The following is a 22444-nucleotide window of genomic DNA, read 5'->3' as shown; positions in this document are numbered from 1 at the left end:
TGCAAGTAATGTTTTCTGCAAGGGTTGGTTATCCTGCATTGTGTGCAGTTCGCTTCCACGAGCCAGTGTGTCTGGTTCTTTATTGTTCATTGTGTAATTGTGGACGAAATTAATAATGCTTGGATTCAACAAGACCGCACGTACAACCAGGCAGTCTATGAAGTTACTGGAAGAGGTTTTCGGAGATGATCATTTCTAAGGGCTTGTGGCCACCTCGTTCTCCGGACTTAAGCCCACCGGATTTTTACTTCTGGGGATATGTAAAAAGTAATGTTTATTGAGGAAACCCTCAAAGCCTCCAGAAACTTCAAACTGCTATTCGTGATTTCACAAAGAACATTCCACATGAACAACTTGCGAGTATCTTCGAGAACAAGAAGAAACACGTGCAGATATGTCTGGATGTTCATGGGAATCATTTCCAACAACTGTCGTAAGGTAAGAGTCGATGTTACGTATTGTTGTAGTAATGCATGACAGGTGTATAGTTACTTTTCGAAAGCACTGTATTTACCGGTACCAGCCAATACTTTTCCAGCATTTTGGCCTTATACAAGGCCAACAAAAATACCTTACGACACTTTCACAAAGTCTAATTATCCTAAAAATAATGCAAAATTCGAAGTTTCCATTGATTTTGCATCAATATTATGTGAAAAAACTGTATTTTGTGATTACATAACAGGTATTTTTATATTCTGATGTAGTTTTTTTAATATTTTAAAGCAAAACTCGGGTAACTTGATGATTATAATTGGAGTGGAATAGTCACCAACTAATATTAATCAATACACTGAGCAACTTTTAAGTGTTACAATTTTCAAGCATCCTATTGGGTGTCGATTCAGCCCTGGTTTGTAGTGCTTTAAAATGATATTACTTTCCCCAATGAAAAAGTCCCTCCTTATTTATGCAAGCTCCAAATATGTGTAAATTATGATTTTTTCGCCTAGTACAGTTTCTGACTCCTCCTTGTTGACAGATTCCTATGCTAACTTATATGACCTAATAAAAAACCAAATGTAGGTACATATTTTACCAATGGCAACACTTATACAAATGTAAAAACGTTTTTTCTCTCTTTCTTCACGGACCTTAAGTGTACGATATAACACATTTCTGGTTTTGGCATTGGTGAGACGATATTACAAAAATCTATCAAATTTATCTTATGATTTAGCTCACAAGCTCAGTTCTCTACGAAGTACATCTCCTGTGTATGCTCTATGCATACAGCTCTATACTGTAAGATTCTAGGTACCATGAAGATCATTTGTTTAAAATGCAACAAATCCTGTTACAGTATCACCTACAGAGACAACAACACACAAGTAAAACAACCAGGTTCGAGTCCTGATCAACCCACATTTTCTGCTTAAATTTTTACAATAGCAAATGTATATATTAAACTGACTCTCAAAACGTACCTTGGTAAAGTGAAACTGAAGGGGATCATCAGTAGACAAGGAAACACAAAGGCCTCGTGCCAGGTACTCAGGGAGGGGATTCCGGTGGTAGTTCAGAAAGAGAGAGTTATTGCTTAGAGGCGACATGGCAATTCCAATTTGCGTCAAGTAGTAGAGATATTGCAACACTGGAACCTGCAGAAGGAGAGACATATAGCAGTGTTCTTAATATACAGTAAGAAATACATGTTAATATTTTGGATTTCGCTTGTTTTAAGTCACTTTTCAATAATAGTAGTTTCGTCACAATGATGAGGATGAATTATGAAATAAATGAGTGAACCAAATCAAGAATCCACACTGTATCCAGGTTCGGAATTGTCAAGATTCGGAATTCAGGGTTCCACCACTTTTTCATGGAATTTTAAAATAAAATCCAATGGGAATTTAAAATGCTAATAACCAAGTTTTAAAGTGTTAAACTGCATCTTTTAATCAAGAGAATAATAATAAATCAACATTGTTCAAAATAACTTAATAAAATAAAAATAAACTTCTCTTGTACGGAATATCTCCCACCACATAGTGGATCAAGAGAAAAATGAAATTTATTTTTATTCCCAAATTCTTTCAAGTAAAAAGATCTATTTTCCCCTGACATTTCCAGTTTTTTAAGATATATTTTCCAAATTTCTCTAACTTTTTCCAAGAGTTTTTTTAAACTCCAGGTTTCTCAACATTTCCAAGTTTGTAGGAGGTCTGTAATTGAAGCATAAAGCTACACATACCAGAAAATATTGCATCCTGTCAACATGTACAGACTAATTTCCTCACCTTGCGCAAGAGCAGTCCATGGGAAATATTTTCACACAGCATAAACCCACACACAAGATGCTGAATTGCACCTGCTTCTCCACAGTGGGGGCGAAGGACAAAGGTGTTGAGACCACGTTCACTGAAAGCACACCAACAAAGAATGGATTACAACTGAGCTTGAAAATTACAGCTTAATATTTAAAGTATGCAGTTCTAATACATCAGACATATGCATATGTTGCTGGAGAAAACTGATGTAATGCTGAATTACATAAACATAAAAATACAACCAAAAGAAATTCTAGTTTTTTTTTCACTTCAAGTCCAATTTTTGAACATCGAGTGTACAAAGCATGCTTACTTGAAACATAAATAAGACCTAACATTCTGTCTCCGAGACATTTTTGAACTTCAATAACTAACTCTCTAGCCTTCTTAAACCCAAAGGTTTATGGCTGCAGCAACACAAGCCTTCCATCTGTCCCTATCCTGGGCAAGATCAATTAAATCTTTTCCATCCTTACTGATTTCCTTTAGGTCCATCTCAACGTTATGCCTCCATCTTCATCTTGGCCTTCCTACAGGTCTCTTACCATCAGATTTCCCAAAAAAGAATCCTGTGAACTCTTTTTTCCTCTCCCATTTGTGCCACATGGCCCGTCCACCTAAGTGTTCTTGATTTAATTATTCTAATAATATCTGGATACATATAAATACAAATTATGCAGTTCTAAATTATGTAACTTTCTAAACTCACCTATCTCCTCATCCCTTTTAGGTCTAAATATTTTTCTAAGGATTTTATTTTCAAATACTCTCAAATACCCTTTTAATGTAATTTTTGAACTTCAATAAACAAGGAAAAAATATAAAATTGTATTGTGGAACAGAGAAGAAACAATTTCATTTTGTTTTATTTATAGTAGGATTGAGCTCGTACCAATCAGTATCAGTTAGGAACATGCATCATGATCAAACACACACACACACACACACACACACACACACACACACACACACAGATTGACATATGCATCATTTTGTGTGTGTGTGTATGTACTTCTCATATTATCCTTCATATATTTCACATCAAAACTAATTGCTTATCTTTACTGTCATAACAAAGACCCCCAGGAAAATTTTAGTGGTGAGATATTTTAGCACAAGATTGTCTGTGTGGGAGAAAACCGCCCCATCTCACTGGGACTTTGGACCCTGCTCGGGCATAACACATTGTCTGTGGGAGAAAACTGCATCATCTCACTAGGATTTTGCACCCTGCTTGGGCATAACACATTGTCTGTGTGGGAGAAACTACCCCATCTCACTGGGACTTTGCACCCTGCTTGGGCATAACACATTGTCTGTGTGGGAGAAAACTGCCTCATCTCACTGGGACTTTGCCACTTTGCACCCTGCTTGGGCATAACACATTGTCTGTGTGGGAGAAAACTGCCCCATGTCACTGGACTTTGCACCCTGCTCGGGCATAACACATTGTCTGTGTGGGAGAAAACCGCCCCATCTCACTGGGACTTTGCACCCTGCTCGGGGATAACACATTGTCTGTGTGGGAGAAAACTGCCTCATCTCACTGGGACTTTGCACCCTGCTTGGGCATAACACATTGTCTGTGTGGGAGAAAACTGCCTCATCTCACTGGGACTTTGCACCCTGCTTGGGCATAACACTGCTACACTCTGGAGGCTAAGACTAAAAATTGGGCTTCAGTAACGTGAAGAAAAAAAGCAGTGTACACAAAGCTTAATTACCTTCTGAAATGATTCAGCACACACAAGTTGGCATACATATAATACAAGTAGTATGCATAAGGAGGGTTCTCCTCATCACACCATTGATCAGGCACAGGGACATCTTTGTCAAAGAGTGGGTTCTCGGGTTTGCTTTCATCATCCACGGAGTCGAAGCCCACCACCTGGAAAAAACAGTGAAAGGAGTTCATGGAAAATCCACCAACAATTCATAAGTAACTCATCCAAAGTAATATCAAATTCATACAGTAGTCCATGATATAGAAGTAGATATAATGACAATAATATGATACTGCAAATGGTTTGACCACTCAAGTTTTAACTAAACTGCACCTTCTTTCAAATTTATCCAATTTAACGATTTAATAATTGAAATACACTGAAAAAAGGTTTGAAAATTAAACAAACATTGTAAGAGATGAAAAGCAAACCACAAATAGATATCTTACATAATTTTATGGATGATGCTTAAACCATATAAATATGAAATGTCTCAAGACTAACTAAACACAAAAATACAATGCATTAAAACCATAGTCAATGTCTTATTATTACTAGTGACATTGACTGCAGCTATACTTTGTAATGATTTAAAGTCAATTTCATTTTACTTTAATGAACATGTAGTAATTTTAGTCTAGAAGCCGTGGTTGTCCATTTTGTAGAGAATCTAACTGGCATGCCTGGGTTCAATTCCAGGGTGAGTGATCAAAGGTCAGAATTTTTCCAGAGCATGATGCTGATCACATCACCTCCATATGTCTGTCCAGGAAGACATCAATGAATTAAGAACTTCACTTAATCCGAAACTCACCCATAAATAATAAAAAAATTGAATTTGAGTACACATTTGTTGCACAAAATCATACAAGATACTTGTAAAAATTCCATTTTCGTTGGCTTCTGTAGTTTGAGATTTGGCTTAGAACTTCTGCATAATATAAATAAATGTAGATATCTAACACAGATACCTACACAGTTATCGACCACTAAAGGTAACCATTAATAACTACTGTAATTTAAAAGCACCTAATTTGCATAGATAATACAGGCAGTGCTTTATGCTAACTGCTAGACCACTGGTCTGGCTAAGAAAGTGTACTCAGCGCTAAAATACTAATAATTTTAAATTAGTACAAACAAAATAGGAAACAATCATACTTACATACTGAAGTAACATATGAAGCTCAGGATGGCTTCTGGGATTATTTGTAACTTCGAATAACGGCCTGAAAATATTGTCTATTATTTCTTGGAAAGTGGACACTATCTTGTTCGACCTGAAAATATCGCTGAAATTAAAAGAAAAGGGAAGCTTAGCACAAGATTTTCTTGCATCATTTCAAATAAAATTTACATCTGAAGACTGAACTGCCTCATAATTATGTAATAATCATAATCTTTATTCATCCCTTGACCCACTTTTCATGGGTATGGATTTTGTCCATTCGTCAATCACATAGTCCCAGATTCATTTGTACGGTTGGGTTACAGTACATTTTCTATTGATCATATTAGAATATAGTTGAAAAGAGTAGATTTGGTTTAGTTGGCAAGATGTAATTTTATTGAAATTATCGTACCATATTGAATTAGAATTTATTTATTCATTCATTGGTTTATTTTGTGTCACTTTTCTGCCACTTTTGGCTAATCGCAACGATGAGGATTAGTGGTGATCACAAAAAACACCCATGTTCCGGCCAGATTTTGACCCCAGGCATTGTAGTATGCTGTGCTAACCAGTCCACCACAGAGGCTAGCTACAATTTATATTTTTCCCACACAAAGAGTTCTCCTACAACTTGGTACACAGAACCACCATCTCAATATGTTTTCCTTCTGCTGTATGTACTTGTATTACCAGTGTGCACCCACCCTGTCCAGGTCCTTCTGGAACCACATTTTGAGTGTGTCGTACCCACACCTGGACAGCTACTTCCAACTTTTCGATGTTTGTAAAATTATATCTGCAAAGAGAAGGGACTGCCTTTGTGCTTCCAGTGCATTAATTGGACTTTGGTGTCTGCTTCATGTTCATTGAGCCATGTCTCATTGCAAGCCTGCTGACGTTGTCATGGTGGTGCAGATCACATGCCCTCATGCCCTGTAGTCAGGGGTTTGGGAATGCATCTGGCAATTTCCATGGCTGCTTCCATATCAGAGAATGTGATATATGATTGCCTTGGTTGATGTTGATTCAAGTTTCACACAGTCACTTTCCTTTCAGAAATTGTCTCCTTCTCCTTTGGCATGCAGTCATTTTTCCAACTTGCTCATCCAGTTTTACAACGTTTTCTGTGATGGTGCATGCTCTCAACACATCACCACCAATCCCTGTGGTGGTCACACCTCTCTCCACAGAAACCACATCGTTCAGTGTGGCTATCTACTGTATAATGATCACTCTCCATGTTGTCCTCCCTGTGCACTGACAGCAGCAAGAGAAAAGTGCTGCAATCAGGTAACTGACCACTGTACATGTGACTATTATGACCATCCTAATCAGTGATGAATCCCCCACCCCAAAATAGAAAAGTCCCCCTGAAAATTTCAATAACCTGGCAGAGCATTTGGACAGTAGCTAAGAAATTTAGCAACCATCTTCTCTTTGGCTTTCTTTCATTCATTTTAATTTAACAAAGAACATACTTTTTCTGTATTTCTTGTAATAATGACGGATTAAATCTTCTTTATAATTAGAAGTCAAAATAATAATCAAATTTAAATATCGTCCGTCTTGATAATTGCTAACTAGTAATATGCTAATATGTAATAAAATTCCTTTACATTGAAACTCAACAATGGGCATGAGCAGAGCAGAAAGGCTGGTGTAATGTGAGACACTATTGTACAGAAACTTCAACAATTTGATCTTGAATTTTGGTGACAAGCTTATGTACAGTAGTTTTATCGAAATTTACACTTTATTTAATTTAATGACATATCAGAGGTAAGAAATTTTTTATAATATTGGCATTGAATTATAATTAAAAAAAAGAAGTAAAGTAAAGTGCTCCCTTTTGCTTTGCACTATGCAATGAAGGTGTATAGCGGGTGTGGAGTTAGGGCCCCACACTTTCTTGATCATGGCTGAAGGTGGGGGTGATCTGATCAGCACCACGCCCCTGGCTGCCTTTACCCACCAGAGTTTCCTCCAGGTACCCACTTTATACGACGCTTATAAAATATATATATATTATTATATAATATTATAATTCAATGCCTATGTCATCCCCCCTCCCTTTCCCTTGGAGAAAAGTGGTTGGATCCAATTCTGATCCAAATGGCAGACTGTGAATTTGAGATTGTAAATCAATATGATGTGCCTCTTTAAGAAAGAAACTAAAAAGAGGAAACTTAAAAATATTTGAAAAACTGCAGATTTGAAAGTCAAATAAAAATAAAGTATTGATACTGATAACCATCACTTGCCTATTAACAAGTAGCAAACTTTGTTGCCATTAATAAGAGAATTCCACGCTAACATACAAGTCTCCTATATCAATGGTCTCAACAAAATTCAGATACTTACTATAGCCTAGGAATCTGGATGAGCCATCGCACATTGTCCGTGTACACATCATGATGGATGGCCCAGTTGGCCAGCTTGTCCCACTCGTCAGGCTTCCTCCCATATATGGAGAGTCGCAGCTCGGCATTCTGGTACTTGCTCTCCTCCAGGTCACACATCACCTCCTGAAAAAGTATTTGAATAATTTGGCCATATGAAATAGCACACAGAAAATACTTTATAACTTACTGAAAAGTTATGTCGAAATTGTAGCTCAAAGAATTTAACAGGAGTCTTTGGTGCTTTCCGATACAATGCCAATATCTGTTCTTCCAACATTTTCCACAACTATTCTCCGTCCAGTTTAAGGATGAAGCTAATATAAACAAAACCATGCGACTTCTGTGAAGTTGACCATATTAGTGATGTCGCAACTAGACAACTGAGTCCAAACAAACAGTCTCTTGGCGTTTCCCTATGCAAGCTGTGCATTTTCCATCACAAGGGGTAACTTTTAAAATTGCGATAGCAATTACTGAACAAAATTGTGATGTGTATTGTACATCATTGTAAACTTGAGATTTCAGATAATACATCAATATATTACACATACCTTACAGAAGATAATTTAAAGAATAACTGGAGAACAAAAATCGTGCAATTTTAAAGAGAATTGAGGAGACAATCACTTTACATTCTGATGCATACAGGAAATTTATGAAAAATGCATTCTCCACCAGGACTTGAACTCTAGTCCCTGATACAGCCCGCACTTGTGGCTTAAATTTCCATTTCAATGGCAATGTTTTGATACCGTGCAAAGCTCGTGAACTCATAAAATTTAAATTTTAACTCATTCAGTTGAAAAGTAACAACTGAGGAATGTTGCTTCATTAGCAGAAAGTTTCTGCATTCTGCAGAATAAATACCTTGATTATGTGAGCAAAGTATTTCCCGTTAAGGTAGTTGTCTGTCTTGAGAAATACTTCTCTCAATCTGCTCTCTCCGATTGGGTTATATTTGGCATTAAACTTATCAAACCGGTGAAAGGTGTTTCTGTCCTGAAAGATAGAAAAATAAATCACATTTTCACCTAATATTTATACATAAACATATCAATACAATTACATTAACATGATATATTTTTTTGCAATGAAAGATATATTTTTTTAGTATATTTTATGGCCTGCTTCTCATTAACTATTTCCAAATTACTTCTACGAAATGTAACAATAGTTGCTATGGTTAACAATTTATAATATCAGGAAGTGAATTGGAATTGTTTTTATTTTACTTGCAGTTTACTGTTCTTACAAGCACATAAACATAAGTGTAAATCACCAACCCTGAGACCTTCCCGCATGCATAGAACTCGCCATGTTGAAAGTGGCACTACTTCCTTGCTGTTCACATGATTATTTTTAGAAAATAACCAATGTTATAAAATATCATTATGTACACAAATCTCTAAGCTCATTGAAAGTTACAATGCATATTCCTACAAAATGTTCACACTTATCTTGCCTTGCCATGTCACCAAGTTATTTTATGGAGTGCACTATATTTGGCGGAACAAAAATCATTATTAGGATGCTTGTCAAAGTTTCCAACCGCAATAAATTTATTTTATTTACATAAGATACAATTTACATAAAATCTACAAACAATATCATGGCGTAGTGCTATGCACAGGGGAGCACATTACCTTTTTTTTTAACCTTTTTCTACAAACAAATTTCAAATACACTCCTATCTATATCAAACCTTAGAAATATACATTACCATGTTATATCATTTTGTCTAAAAAAAATGCAAGTAAAATATATTCAATTCGCATGCAAGAAAGAAGCCAAATTTATGGGAAATGATTACTGGTGCAAAGAGTTAACTATAAGCAATAAGTACAAAAGAAAGAGCATTGGGTTTAAAGTGAGACGTCATTTGCGGCAGTGTATCTCATACTACAAATTGGCCATTGTTTTACCTTACGTAATGAATCCTGGAACAACGCTGGATTTTCGTGTGGATTATTTTACTCCTATGAGTTTGCAATGCTTTCTGCATGCACGTGGTTTTGTTTACAGAATGACTCAGGGTTGGTGATTTGAACTTTAGAAATAAATGTTTGAGGAAGGGAGCATGTGTTCTCACAAAATGTAACAGCAAAAATTGTGTTTGCGTGCTTGTAAGAACCGTAAATACATAAATACAAGAGGAACTAAAATAGATATTCAGAATCTTCCAGTGTGTAATTTGTTTCTATCAACAGTATCTGAAACTTAAGGCTAAAGTCCAACTTACCGCATGGACATCCAACATATCAACTGTGAGATCGTATGAAGTAAGATTCATGGACTGGAACACCTCCCGTAACGTCATAGGGATCTTATTCTTGTCGACACACACATTCTCATCAGAGTTGTTCTTCAAGGTTTTCTTGATGAAGCGCAGAAGGTGCTTCTGATTCATACATGAAGCCGCATGAATATGTGTGTCCACCTGTTAGGAAGAAAATCCTTGTAATTAATTTCTTACTTCCTTTCGTATTTCAATTGGAAGTTAAGTCAATACTACTTTGGCCTAATATTAATTGCTCTACTAATTTCAATCAATACTGCTCATTGGTAAAAGCATGGATAATTCATTGTGATCATTCATTTATTTCACCAATTCACAAATTCAGTCTTATCATTGGTCTGTCAGCAAATAATTTTTGAAACTTTCTACCATTTCAAAAACTTACTATGACATTCTTTAAAATCATATCTGGTTAAACTTTCTTCTAGACCATATAAACTGAACCTTCACGTGGTTTGCTTTCAGTGTTGTCTAGTTGTGTGTAATACAAAATATGGTTACAATACCATAAAACTATTACATACATATGGACAACAGCACAAGCAAACAATACCAAGATGCACACGAGTGTCCTAGAAGGAATACTGAACATTCATTTTTTGAAACAAGATAATTTAATTTTAAAAAAAAGGTATTTGTTGATGCAGGACAAAGCAACATCTTAGACATGGTGTACTGCACTATATTGAACTGCATAGGTGGTATGAAGTGTTCCATACATTCTCAATATTGGCCACAGCCAAAGTTTATCGAAAGTAACTCAAAGACTGTTTCGTTCGGCAAATCCACTTTTGGAACACCCTGTATATGTATGACTATATAGAGCTCCCATGTAGTGTAATTGTTAATACTCTTGCCTTTGGTGAAAGCAATTCTGGGGTAGATTTCCTGTGGGAGCTCCAAAATTTTGTTGCTGACAACTATTTGGGAGCTACTTGAACTTCAAAGCAATAATAGCAGCTTAAAGACCCAAAAAAACAGACCTCCCAGTGGCATGTGGTAATGTCCCCACCTTGTAATCAAGGGACCTCAGGTTTCATACGCAGTGAAGGCACGTAGTGGTTCATATCCCACTTTAAACTGTAGATCCAGTTCCAACTAGACTTTCTTTTCATAAAGTAGACCAAACTCAAACAACAGAAAACAACCACAATAAGACTATGTACTGACCATACATCATGCCAATGAAAAACAACTTGGCAGGCCTTGGCTCTCAAATGTAAATTAACTCTCACTAACCTACTGCAAATGGTTCTTAAAACAAAAGATGTAGAAAATAGTTCCCTTATGCAAACCCTTAAAATTGTTTTACTTAGAAAACACTTGCACATTCACAAGCCATAATTTATGTGAAGGAGCATACTATATTGCTTTCTACGGGAACAAGCTTATAACTAAGTGCAAGTGACACTACCTTTCTGATGTTGTAGAAGTCTCGATGAGGCACTGCCTTCTGGCTTGTGAGTTCTCTCAACTCATTCAAAAGAACATGCAACTGGAACTTCGAGGATAAATACGAGAGTCTTCTGTAACAAAAGGACTTCCTGAAAAGATAAATAAAAAAACAACACACATTTGTATCAGTGCCAATAATAATAAATTGACATTGTGGCAATTTCAAAATTACATAAATGTGGCAACACACTCTTATGTCTTGCACTGGCAAATACACTTTATTTGCAGTTTAATATTCAATATTTTGATTTTGATATTAAAATTGTGGGTGCGTCAGCACTAAGGCTAATTTGCACCCATCATATTATACAGGGTCCAGCCCCTTATCGATACACACAACAACTCTAACATTGTATAATTAAAATCTTCTGACTTTCATTAAAAGCTGAGGCTGTAAAGGAGCACTCAGCACAAATAAGGACAAAACACAGAACACACACAAAATTATACTGGCCATCGAGCCAGTCGTCAGAGCCTCCTTAGTCGGCAGTCCAGGGTGTACTATGTGGAAGTGAGGTTGACTATTGGGTGCACTACGTGGAAGGAGCACCCCTTACACCCCTAATATTCAATATTACAAACAGCACAATTTTTCTTAGTGCAGGTCATCATGAACTTGTCACCTGATTTCATCAAACCCACAATACACTACATATTGTGTTGAATCAGATCCTAGATGGAGGATTCTTTATTCGTGACAAATATATATGATCTCACAGTTGTCATGTTTACTGTTTGTATATTTTATTAACAGTAAGTACCCATGAAAAAAAAAATCCAAATTTATGATGATTCAGGTTATTTTCTTCTTTAAAATTAGTTCAACACTAGCAGCACAACTTTCAACATTCTCTTACAGAACACGTCATGTCCTTGTACATTAACATACATTCTCATTTGCCAAACCTGTGCTGACTTTCACCTGGGTTAAACCTCAACCCTCACTGCACCCCAGAATCAACAATCATTGTTCGTTAACCAAAACACCAATTTTACCATTGTCACCAACAACTACAAAAAACTTCAATGACAGTTTCAGAGTATAAATTATTCACCAACTACTTCTGTCAACTAACACATTCAGTCTTAAATGCTGGGAAAGATCATACAATGGGATACATAAGTATTACCAAGCAAACTGTCAATCCCCAGCTGGAATTTTCTATTGGTTCCAATTGAAATTTCAATTGGTTTCAATTGGAACGAATCGGATTCTATCGGAATGTATTGGTTTCAATCGGAATCTCAAGACAATTTCCAATTGGTGAATTGTATCCAGTTGTAAGTTTGTATATATTGTAGAATCAATATGTTATCAATTCATTTATTGACTCAAAGCATAGGTACTTTGATTCTTGACACCACATTTCCTGTAATTTAGAAGTTCATTGGAAAAACAGCACACTTGAACTGAATTTGTTCTGACTGAATTCTAATGCATACTACTGAAGTCAGATTAATCTTAATAAATACCTAACAAGAACTCTTTCTTAAGAACCAACTCGACCTTAAAGGAGCTAGTAGTTGGATTAAATGTTCATATTAGTAGTTCTTTTTTCAATATGAAATTTCCATGGTTGTGTGTATGTAATGCAATTGGAAAAATGAGCAATCTTTTGATCAACTAAGTCAACCTTCGACGGTGTTTTGTTTGTTTATCACTTTTTCAAGTGTTGTGGATCAGATTCTTTGTTGTTGCTGTTTTTGCATGTATAAAGGAAGAACAACATGCCAATTTATGACTGAAGCAGGATATTCTTTTATTTTCTATAAGTGTGTTAATCACAATGAAGCTACAGAGTTAAAAACGTGTTCATATATTTGAAAAAGTTTTGTATGTGAAAGTTTTTCTAAGTTACAAATTCCACATGCTTTACCAGATATTTATTTTAGTTGATTTATATGATTTCCCCATTGCATTTACAGTTGTATAGATAAGAATTTTTCACAAGCAATATATTGAAAACAATAAAATACTTTCCAATAGAAACCAATTCATTAAAATTGACCAATCAGTTCCGATAGTGTGTCTAAAAACTCATATTGGCTATTGGAACCAATTGTCTTATTCAATAAGAGCTTCTAGAATTGAAACAACACACCAAGCAAGCTGCTAACAACCTTTGCACTAACATACATAAAAATACATTCCTTAAAAACACACAGGATGCACGAGTAAAATTAATGAAAATAGTAAGGACAATTGGCAAGCAATACTTGTGCATCACACTATACACATCAGATATGCATGCCACCATAATTGGCATAAAATATAATTGTTTTATCATTTGTTACATAATACATTTGTTATTTATTTCCACCGAACTTATTGGAAAGCAAGGAATTGGGATCATACAGCTTTGAAGGACATTACTAAAGATTTATGCACACTGCTACTTGTGATTGACATTAATTACTAGAGCCCGGAAGTTCAGGCATTTATTTTCGTTAAAATAGGCAGGCAAAAAGGCATTTATAATGTGGTAAATAGGTACTAAAAATGACAAAAAAGGCAAAATAAACCGAAAAAAGGCACATTTAGTAGTCGCTTACTTTTATCTATAATTTCTGGCAAAATGTTAAAATCTAAATTGGGAAGAGCATTTCAATTTTCTCAGTCTTGATTGCACATAACTACAAGGTGCTTTTTAAGTTCTAAACATTCATTGATAGTCGTCTGTCAGAGAGAATGTTTTTCATAATAGAAAATGATCTTTCTACTTCGACAGAAGTTATTGGAGCATACATATAACAAGCTAATGTAGCTGGACTCATTTTTGTAACAGCATTTTCACCTTTTAGAATATCACAAATTGTTTTCAATTGTTTCAAGTCCTCATTTGAACTCACTACCCGTTAGCACTTTTCCACAACAGCTCACCTCTTTTCTCCTGGCACTTCCATCATCTGCTGCATAGATTCCTTGAAGATTTTCATGGATGCTATAATTGTAATTGTCTCTGGCAATGCACCATAATGTGCCAAAGTAAACTTGAATAGCACAGGAGTTTTTTCACTTCACGAATTGAAGCCGCTTCATTTTCTGGAAGAGCATCGATCACCTCACTGATTTTTTGAAGGTTGTTAGCATAATATATAGCTGCTGATATCCAGGTTCCCTATCTCGTCAAGACTGGTTGCTGAGGTAAACTAAGCTCAATCGCAACTTCTTGAAATTTTCGGGTTCGAGAGGGAGATTTCAGAAATATTTTCTTTGTGATCGAAATCAACCTGTCCACTTCAGCAGTCAATCATGCACAAGAAATGTTAACCGAAAGGCAATATCCTGACTCAGCATGAAATACTTTTTTCTCACACTTTTCTCCTTCAGCAATGTTGAACCATGCATGAGTTCAATATTACTTAAATAAGGCGAAAAATATTCACATAATAAACGGAAGAAAAATAAATGCCAACAACGTTTTTTGGGAGAAAAATAATTTATATACACATTTTTTTTTAAAAAATGTCAAATTTCATTGAAAAAGGCAAAAAAAGGCATTATAATTAAAAATAGGCAGTGGGGGGCAAAATAGGCTTCTAAAACATTCGAAACAACATAAGAAACTTATATCCGGAAAAATTTTATCAATATATGCAGTAGATAAAAAGAGGCATTTTGCCAAACTTCCGGGCTCTATTAATTACCTTGCAAGAGCAATTGTTTTTGTACGAATTTTGGCGATCTTAACTACACGTAACCTAGATAATGAATAAGTGCTGTTGTATCTCTATTCTTTTACCATCTTTTTACCTATTCATGTAATAATAATACAATTACTTTACATGTTTAATTAATATTTTAATTTAATTAATATAATTGATCTATTATTATTATTAACACTTGGTTGGACAACACCCCTCCCCCCAAAATATATTTCCAGAAACATGCCTGGTTACCAGATGACTGCAATGCAAAAGAAGCTGCATATTTAGACACACATTTTTTAAAAGTAGGAAATTGACATTATATGTTCATAACATCCATAAAAACTATAAAAAAATGGCAGAATATTCCACCAAATATAAGATACTCATAGGCATAGCTATACTTGATCGGTAATATTATCTTTAATTTTACCGATAAAACGGTTCACTGATATGCATGCCTATATCGGCAGATACCGACCGAGTATTGACTAATCTGTTCCATACATGATATATCGTCAATTCTATTAAAGAAAGAAAAAAGTTGCGCTACATTTAACACTACAATGATTTTATTCACTGATAAACTGTCTTCATGTTTTCAAGGTACATACTAATTTGTATATTGAAATAGAGCTATAACCATGCACAATCTAAATTGATATACACATAACTACCACAACTTACAGTGGACCGTCAGCAATCATAGCGCACAGAAGAGTCATGTCACCAACAAATGTAGCTAAATTTGGATACGGATAACTATTAGGTTCATTGGCATCAACGGCACTCTGATCCTTGTACAGTTGGTACACTCCATCCCTTGGCTTCAAGATGTAGACCTGGTCTGGCGGGAACTCGCAATCCCACGGACTGCCTTTGGATGTCGGAAAATGTACAGGGTGGTCTGAGGAAAAGGAAATAAGTTTTAAAAATTTGTTGAGGTAAGAAACATCGACACTTCAAGAAGTATGACAGAAAATGGTCTATCAAAGCAGCTAACGAATGTTATAATCACGAATTTTTACAACAATACTACATTACTACAAAATATGATGCATAATATAGAATTTCTGAAAAAAAAAAATGACCAGTAGAATAAGGTTTGTTTTTAACAAACTGGCTAATTGGTTTTTAATGATTTGATTTATTTTACTTAACTTTTCTGCCACTTTCGACTAGTTGCAAAGATGAGGATGAGTGGTGATATGATGAAATTGACGACACAAAGGAAACCTATGCCCAGGCCAGAATTTGAACCTGGAACCCCTGGCATCGTAGCACACTGTGCTAACCACTTTAACACAGAGGTTCGCCAACTGGTAATTGGGTCTAGAACTGCAGTTTAAAGCAAGATCCTAGCAATAAACTGTCCCTTCCCTCTCAACAAATCCAGGACTATTTGTTCAGAATGTGATAATAAATACACAATCACATTGCTGTTCTTGAACAACCTTTTTTCTTACTGGAAAGTTATGTGAAAATTCTGAAACCAGGGATTGAATCTCAGTCTTTCACATTCTATGAAAATAATCTCCCACTAAATTACAAAGGGTCCATTCCTTAAGTCATAACAATATGCATGAATCAAGCAAAAACTAAGTGGTCTCGTGAAACTGATGAAACCAATTATTTTACCCAGTTAATGAACACAGGTGGCAAAAGCATCAGTCACAGTGTTTTGTTTACAGAAAGTTTCCAGGTGGCATCCAGCAGAAGACATGTCCTTCAAATAAATTCTACCGCAGACATCCATGCTCATTCTAATTACATTTTAAGAACATTTAAGGCACACTCATCTTGTGCATGTTGCTTCATATTGTTCTCTGTTCTGTCTGCAAGTAGCAGATGGTTTCCACAGAAGAAACCAGCCTCCCAATCCATGTGTCTCGTGAGAGAACAAACTTTTACCCACAGCAAGAAAAATAAATTAAGGAACGCCATAAGGAACTTCGCAATCTTCATGCCAGGACTTTCAGAATGGCCAATGGCCATAACTCGTTTAATGTGTTGAACTCTTACAAATTTCGGAACGTGTTCAAGAAAATTTCCGGCCACTTCAATATTTGCAACTTGGATCTCTGCAAGTTTATGCAAGTTTATAATGTTCGTTCCACTTGTAGTGTAACTTCTTGTTGCTAATGAACATCATTGGGATTTCCGATTCTTTCCTCTACATTGTATACCTTGTAGGAAAGACACAGTTAATTTTTAATCCACTTTACCATCAGATATGCTAACCTGAATTGGATCTACCATATCTGAACTATGTAATATGATTCTGCCAGGAACCCAAAACTGCTTAATTACAACAGAACATTAGCTGCTATGTAACAGAAAGATACAATCTGAGTCAACTGAAAGAGACCAGTACTTGATAAGCTTTCGGGTAATTTGTATCCAATGATGAAGAACTTTGAAGAATAATAATACAGGGTGTCCGGAATGGGACTGACGGTTTTTAAAAGTGTGTGGTTTTAATATGGGCAGAGATAGGGAAGAAAGAAAACATACATTTTGAAGGTAAACTCAAAAAGTTTTGTTCAGAAAATTTTCATAGTTGTAAGACTACCGGTGACGGCGCTAGTATTGCTGAAACGAAAAATGGCGTCAGTACTCGAAAAGGTGCAATGCGTGTGGTAGTTTGCAGAGACAAAAAGTGTTGTTCAAGTGCAACGAAACTTCCGACGTGTTTACCACAAGGATCCTCCATCACGCAACAGTATCCAGGCGTGGAAGGAATAATTTTTATCGACAGGGAGTGTAGTGAAACATCACAGTGGTGGTAAATTGCGTGTGTCAGACGAACGGGTGGAGTCAATAAGAGAGTGTTTCACACGTAGCCCGAGGAAGTCAATTCGCGCAGCGAGCAGGCAGCTGGGAATTCCAAGGTCAACTGTGCATGATGTGGTACATCAACGATTATGTTTGCACGCATATAAGTTGCAATTGTTGCAATAAATTAAGCCTAACGACAATCCAAAGAGATTAGAATTTGCCAATGAAATTCTACACAAGATTGATAATGACCATAATTTTCTATCGAACATTGTTTTCTCAGATGAAGCAACTTTTCACTTGTCTGGCTGAGTTTACAGACACAATGTTAGAATATGGGAATCTGAGAATCCGCATGCGTATGTGGAACATTCCAGAGACAGTCAAAAATTGAATGTTTGTTGCGCTTTAACACTTAATGAAGTTATAGGCCCCTTCTTTTTCATTGAGCAAACCATAACAGGAAATGTGTTTCTAGACATGCTTCAAAGCTTTGCAGTTCCCCAATTACAATTAGAACATTTGCAACCTCAAGTGATCGTGGTAAACACGTCGGAAGTTTCGTTGCACTTGAACAACACTTTTTGTCTCTGCAAACCACCACACCCATTGCACCTTTTCGAGTACCGACGCCATTTTTCGTTTCAGCGATACTAGCGCAGTCACCGGTAGTCGTACAACTATGAAAATTTGCTGAACAAAACTTTTTGAGTTTACCTTCAAAATATATGTTTTCTTTCTTCCCTATCTCTGCCCATATTAAAACCACACACTTTTAAAAACCGTCAGTCCCATTCCGGACACCCTGTATACTTGTAGAAATTCAATTTTTCATGTAATTTAACTTGAGGTTATAAAGATTTGGTGTACAGTGGGATCCATGAGTATTACCATGCAAATTGTCCATCACCATTTTCGTGCACTTTATTTGACCCAATAAGAGCTTCAAGAATGAAAAGAAAACCAAAACAAGCTGTTTACAACCTCTGCACCAGCATACATAAAATTCCATCGCTTATAAACACATAGGATGGGTGAGAAAAATTAATGAAAATAGTCATAGACAATTTGCATGGTAATACTCATGGATTCCACTGTACAGAAGTTTACAAGAAATACATGATGCTTGTGTGTTGTGTAAAAGTGACAGTTTTCATTCAAGAACTGCACCAACAGTGGCGACCTGACCATTTAAAAATAAACATATTGCACACTGGTGTACCAAAGATTCTGAATGTTTGGTAGAAGCATAACTAGAAGAAATGAGTTCCCATACAAAGAATTTTTGTTTAACTTAATAAAATCCAAATAAACTTAGTTGGTATTTCGATACTTCTCATGGCTAGGTGCACACACATTTCTTTACTTTGGTCACAAGAAATACAGCCTCATACATTCAATTCTGCTTAATAACAATTCAGAAATATAAGACTTTCTGTATAATCTACAGAAGGGGAACAATCTCCTTTCAATATTGAACACTGAAGAAAAATTTTCATCAGTAATTCAAATAATTTTAAAATTGTGTGGAAATTTTCTAACATTTGTGAATGACCTAACATTCTGTAATTTTAAAGTTCTAATAAAACAACTATTTTTTTCTAAACAATAAATACAATCAGAATTAAAGAAATTTAAATGTAAGTTACTCAATACAAAACTACAAATATGCTACATTTGTTGTAAATATATATATATATATATATGTACATACTGCCAATATACTGCTAATTTACTATGTAGCAAAATACATCTACAAACCTAATTACTAAGTCAAACATTTGAATCAATGATGCAAAGATGGAAAAGGTATGCTCTTTATATTTCAACAATGAAAGTACTATAACAATTAATTTGATTGAGATAATTGTCTGTTTAAAATCTCTTTAAAGGCACCATAATTTGTTAAACATTAAATTTCCACACAAATAAATGTTACAGAAAAATAATAATGGCATATTTGAAGCATTTTCGTTTTTACAAAAGCACTTCAATTGAAACAAAATATATCCATTTACGATATCAGTTCCCAACTATTTTTTTTCTTTGTGCCAATATGATGTATAATAATAAATACATACAAACTATTTATATTTGCATTTATGAACAAACTGCCTACATATATTTATTACAAATATTTTTAACTCATTTCAGTCTCATTTGTCATCCTTTATTCACATGTTTAATTGATTGATTGGGTTGGTGTTTTAATCCACTTTATGCACAGTAAGGTTAATCAGGACTGGGCCTACAGTTTAAAGTGGGATCTGAACCACTATGTGCTTCCACCCTTTATTCAGATGTACAGCATAGAATTCAATAGACAGTTTACAGGTTTTCTAGGGCTTGTTGATGTAGTAACTGTTACCTTATAATCAAGGGGTCCCAGTTCGAGCCCTAGTGGACGTACATAGTGGTTCAGATCCCACTTTAAACTATAGGTCCAGTCCCAATTAGCCTCTGTGCATAACAGGACTTAAAACAAACTTGGAGTTTGGGTTACAGGTTTTTGATTCCTGAATGGTGCTTGAAATTTATTTGAATAGATTTTTAGTTTATGATAAAATAATATTTACTAAAAGTACAGGCCTTGAGTAAGAGATATGATCTTCATTTATCAACATGCTCTATAATTATGCCTAATGGAGATCCCTGAACCTTAGGGAATGAACTGATAATTTATTTGCAATTCATGTTAATGACACATATATGTGATAATGTGTCAATAAACTTGCATGTAAATATATGCAGAATAAAAATAATTCACATTTTAACACAGATAACATCCCTTGGTTTTCTTACAACTAAGTCTGTTATCTAATTTGCTTCGTAATGTAAATGTCTTAATCTATAGCTAAATACAATGAAGCTCTGTTCATGTTATCTCACTGGAAGATATTTTTGGGTTACGTGATAAAAGAAAAAAAACTATCTTTCTAATGGATTAATTTGTTATTCCCACTTTTTTGAAGGTTCTTATGGAGAGCCAAATGACACATTAATCAATTATAACAAGAAAAAATTAAACTTCATGTAAGGGGAAGTGACAATTTCGCACCAGTTATGTTTCAATATCGTCCGAATGGGCAATGCTACTGAAGAAAAATGCCGGTGTTGAAGAGAGTATGAATTTCTCCACATGTTCCAAGTGAAAGAGTTTCTTCAAGTTGATTATTAAGCTAGATACGATGTTTGATAAATATGATTAATAAGAATTTTCAGAAACCTATGTATTTCTTATGGGGAATCAACTTAAACTTCAAGTTATGGCTAATCAAATGGAAGTTTCGAATTTCCGCCTGTCAATTACTACTTCAGTCTGTCCCTTTTCCATTGATATATTTTTCTATGCCATCGGAAGTTTGATACCAAGAGAACAAGTCAAATAATACTTCCACAAGCATAATGCATTTCTCCTTGCCTCCTACGGCCATCCTGGCAGTGTTGCCAAACCTGATGCACATAAAAGAGCTACATTTCACCGTAAATGGAGTAAAAACATTCAAGGAACTAGATTTACGAAACTGTATAAAGTGCTTCGTATGGTAATTTTAAGTGTGTCAAATGAGTGGGGGTTGGGGGCGCTGTTATTACCGTTGGCTTTAAAGTGATGGCAATTTATATTTAGATTTTCAGCGTCTAGATCCGATGGCATCACCCATCTCAATAATCCTCCGATGGTCGTATGAAATCAAAATAAAGGATTCCTGGGTAACAATATTATGTCCTCTTCACATCAGCCAAGGTGCTATAAAAAAGTAGCTGGGGAGGTAAGACGGGGTGGAGCGACGAAGCAAATATAACAATATCTCGTGCAAAATGTATACTTATAGCAAAAGTTGTCTATATAAGCCGGAGCCAGTGATGGCACCATAGTGGGGCAGGGAGGCGTGTGCCCCAGTTCACAGCCAAACGAGTGCACGAAAGAGGCAGGCCTGGCTCAAAAAGAGCTAAGTTGGCAACAGTGCTCTAGCTGCCGCAGAGAGGATGGCCACGTGGAAATTCTTCCCTCATTCTAGACATCTGCTAGAAATTCATAACATTCACTGTAGTTAAAAAGTTAATTTTGTTGCACATTAACATCTAAAACATTATAAATATATAACACATTCTGCCATTAAATTATTTTTTTCATACATGCTTAAGCTAAATGGTTAGCTTTCTGACATCTTCTTTGGTGAGAGGGATCTCGTATACAGGATATAAAAGTGCATGGTAGGAAATGTGGTCCTCAGGCAGCAAAATTACAACTTTTCAACAATTGAAGAAAGCCAATACTAAAGAAATTATTTCATTATTGGTAGGAAACATGGTAAAAAAATGTGTCTTTCATTTAGTCGAATTAAAGAAAATCATCTCACTGGGAAGTCGTAATGGAAAACAAAATTTTAAAAAAATCACAAATTACAGACTAAAATGTAAAAACTGACTTTTACTGATCATTTTCTGCTCCCGCAATTGACATACATAAATGTGCTTCAACTCGCAAAGTAAGAAAACAAAAAGTAAAATCTGCAAAGCAATAAATGTTCATGCACACACACACACACACACACACACATGCATACATATTATATACATATATATAATCAACAGCAAATTATTTATCAGCTATGTGCACCATTCATACCAACTACAGAAGAAGAGAAATCATTCATACCATAACATTTTGCAAACATTTTTAACAAATAGTGAAT

At 35.4% G+C, this 22444-nt stretch overlaps 1 protein-coding gene across 10 annotated transcripts in view; it reads right to left on the bottom strand.

The window, feature by feature from the left end:
* AMPdeam (AMP deaminase) overlaps positions 1–22444 on the bottom strand; it is a 172507-nt gene that overhangs the window by 5167 nt on the left and 144896 nt on the right. For all 10 annotated transcript variants that reach the window (XM_083137695.1, XM_083137698.1, XM_083137696.1 and 7 more), the window contains 9 exons: positions 15657–15876; positions 11281–11410; positions 9810–10007; positions 8438–8569; positions 7530–7693; positions 5160–5286; positions 3995–4158; positions 2241–2361; positions 1428–1601 (listed from right to left, as the gene is read on the bottom strand). In XM_083137695.1, coding sequence (XP_082993821.1) covers positions 1428–1601; positions 2241–2361; positions 3995–4158; positions 5160–5286; positions 7530–7693; positions 8438–8569; positions 9810–10007; positions 11281–11410; positions 15657–15876 — 1430 coding nt within the window. The remainder of the gene's footprint in view (positions 1–1427; positions 1602–2240; positions 2362–3994; positions 4159–5159; positions 5287–7529; positions 7694–8437; positions 8570–9809; positions 10008–11280; positions 11411–15656; positions 15877–22444) is intronic.

This window comes from Lepisma saccharinum, chromosome 16, assembly GCF_977018435.1.
Source record: "Lepisma saccharinum chromosome 16, izLepSacc3.1, whole genome shotgun sequence".
Lineage (NCBI taxonomy): Eukaryota > Metazoa > Arthropoda > Insecta > Zygentoma > Lepismatidae > Lepisma > Lepisma saccharinum.
This window is presented reverse-complemented; position numbering and strand designations above follow the sequence as displayed.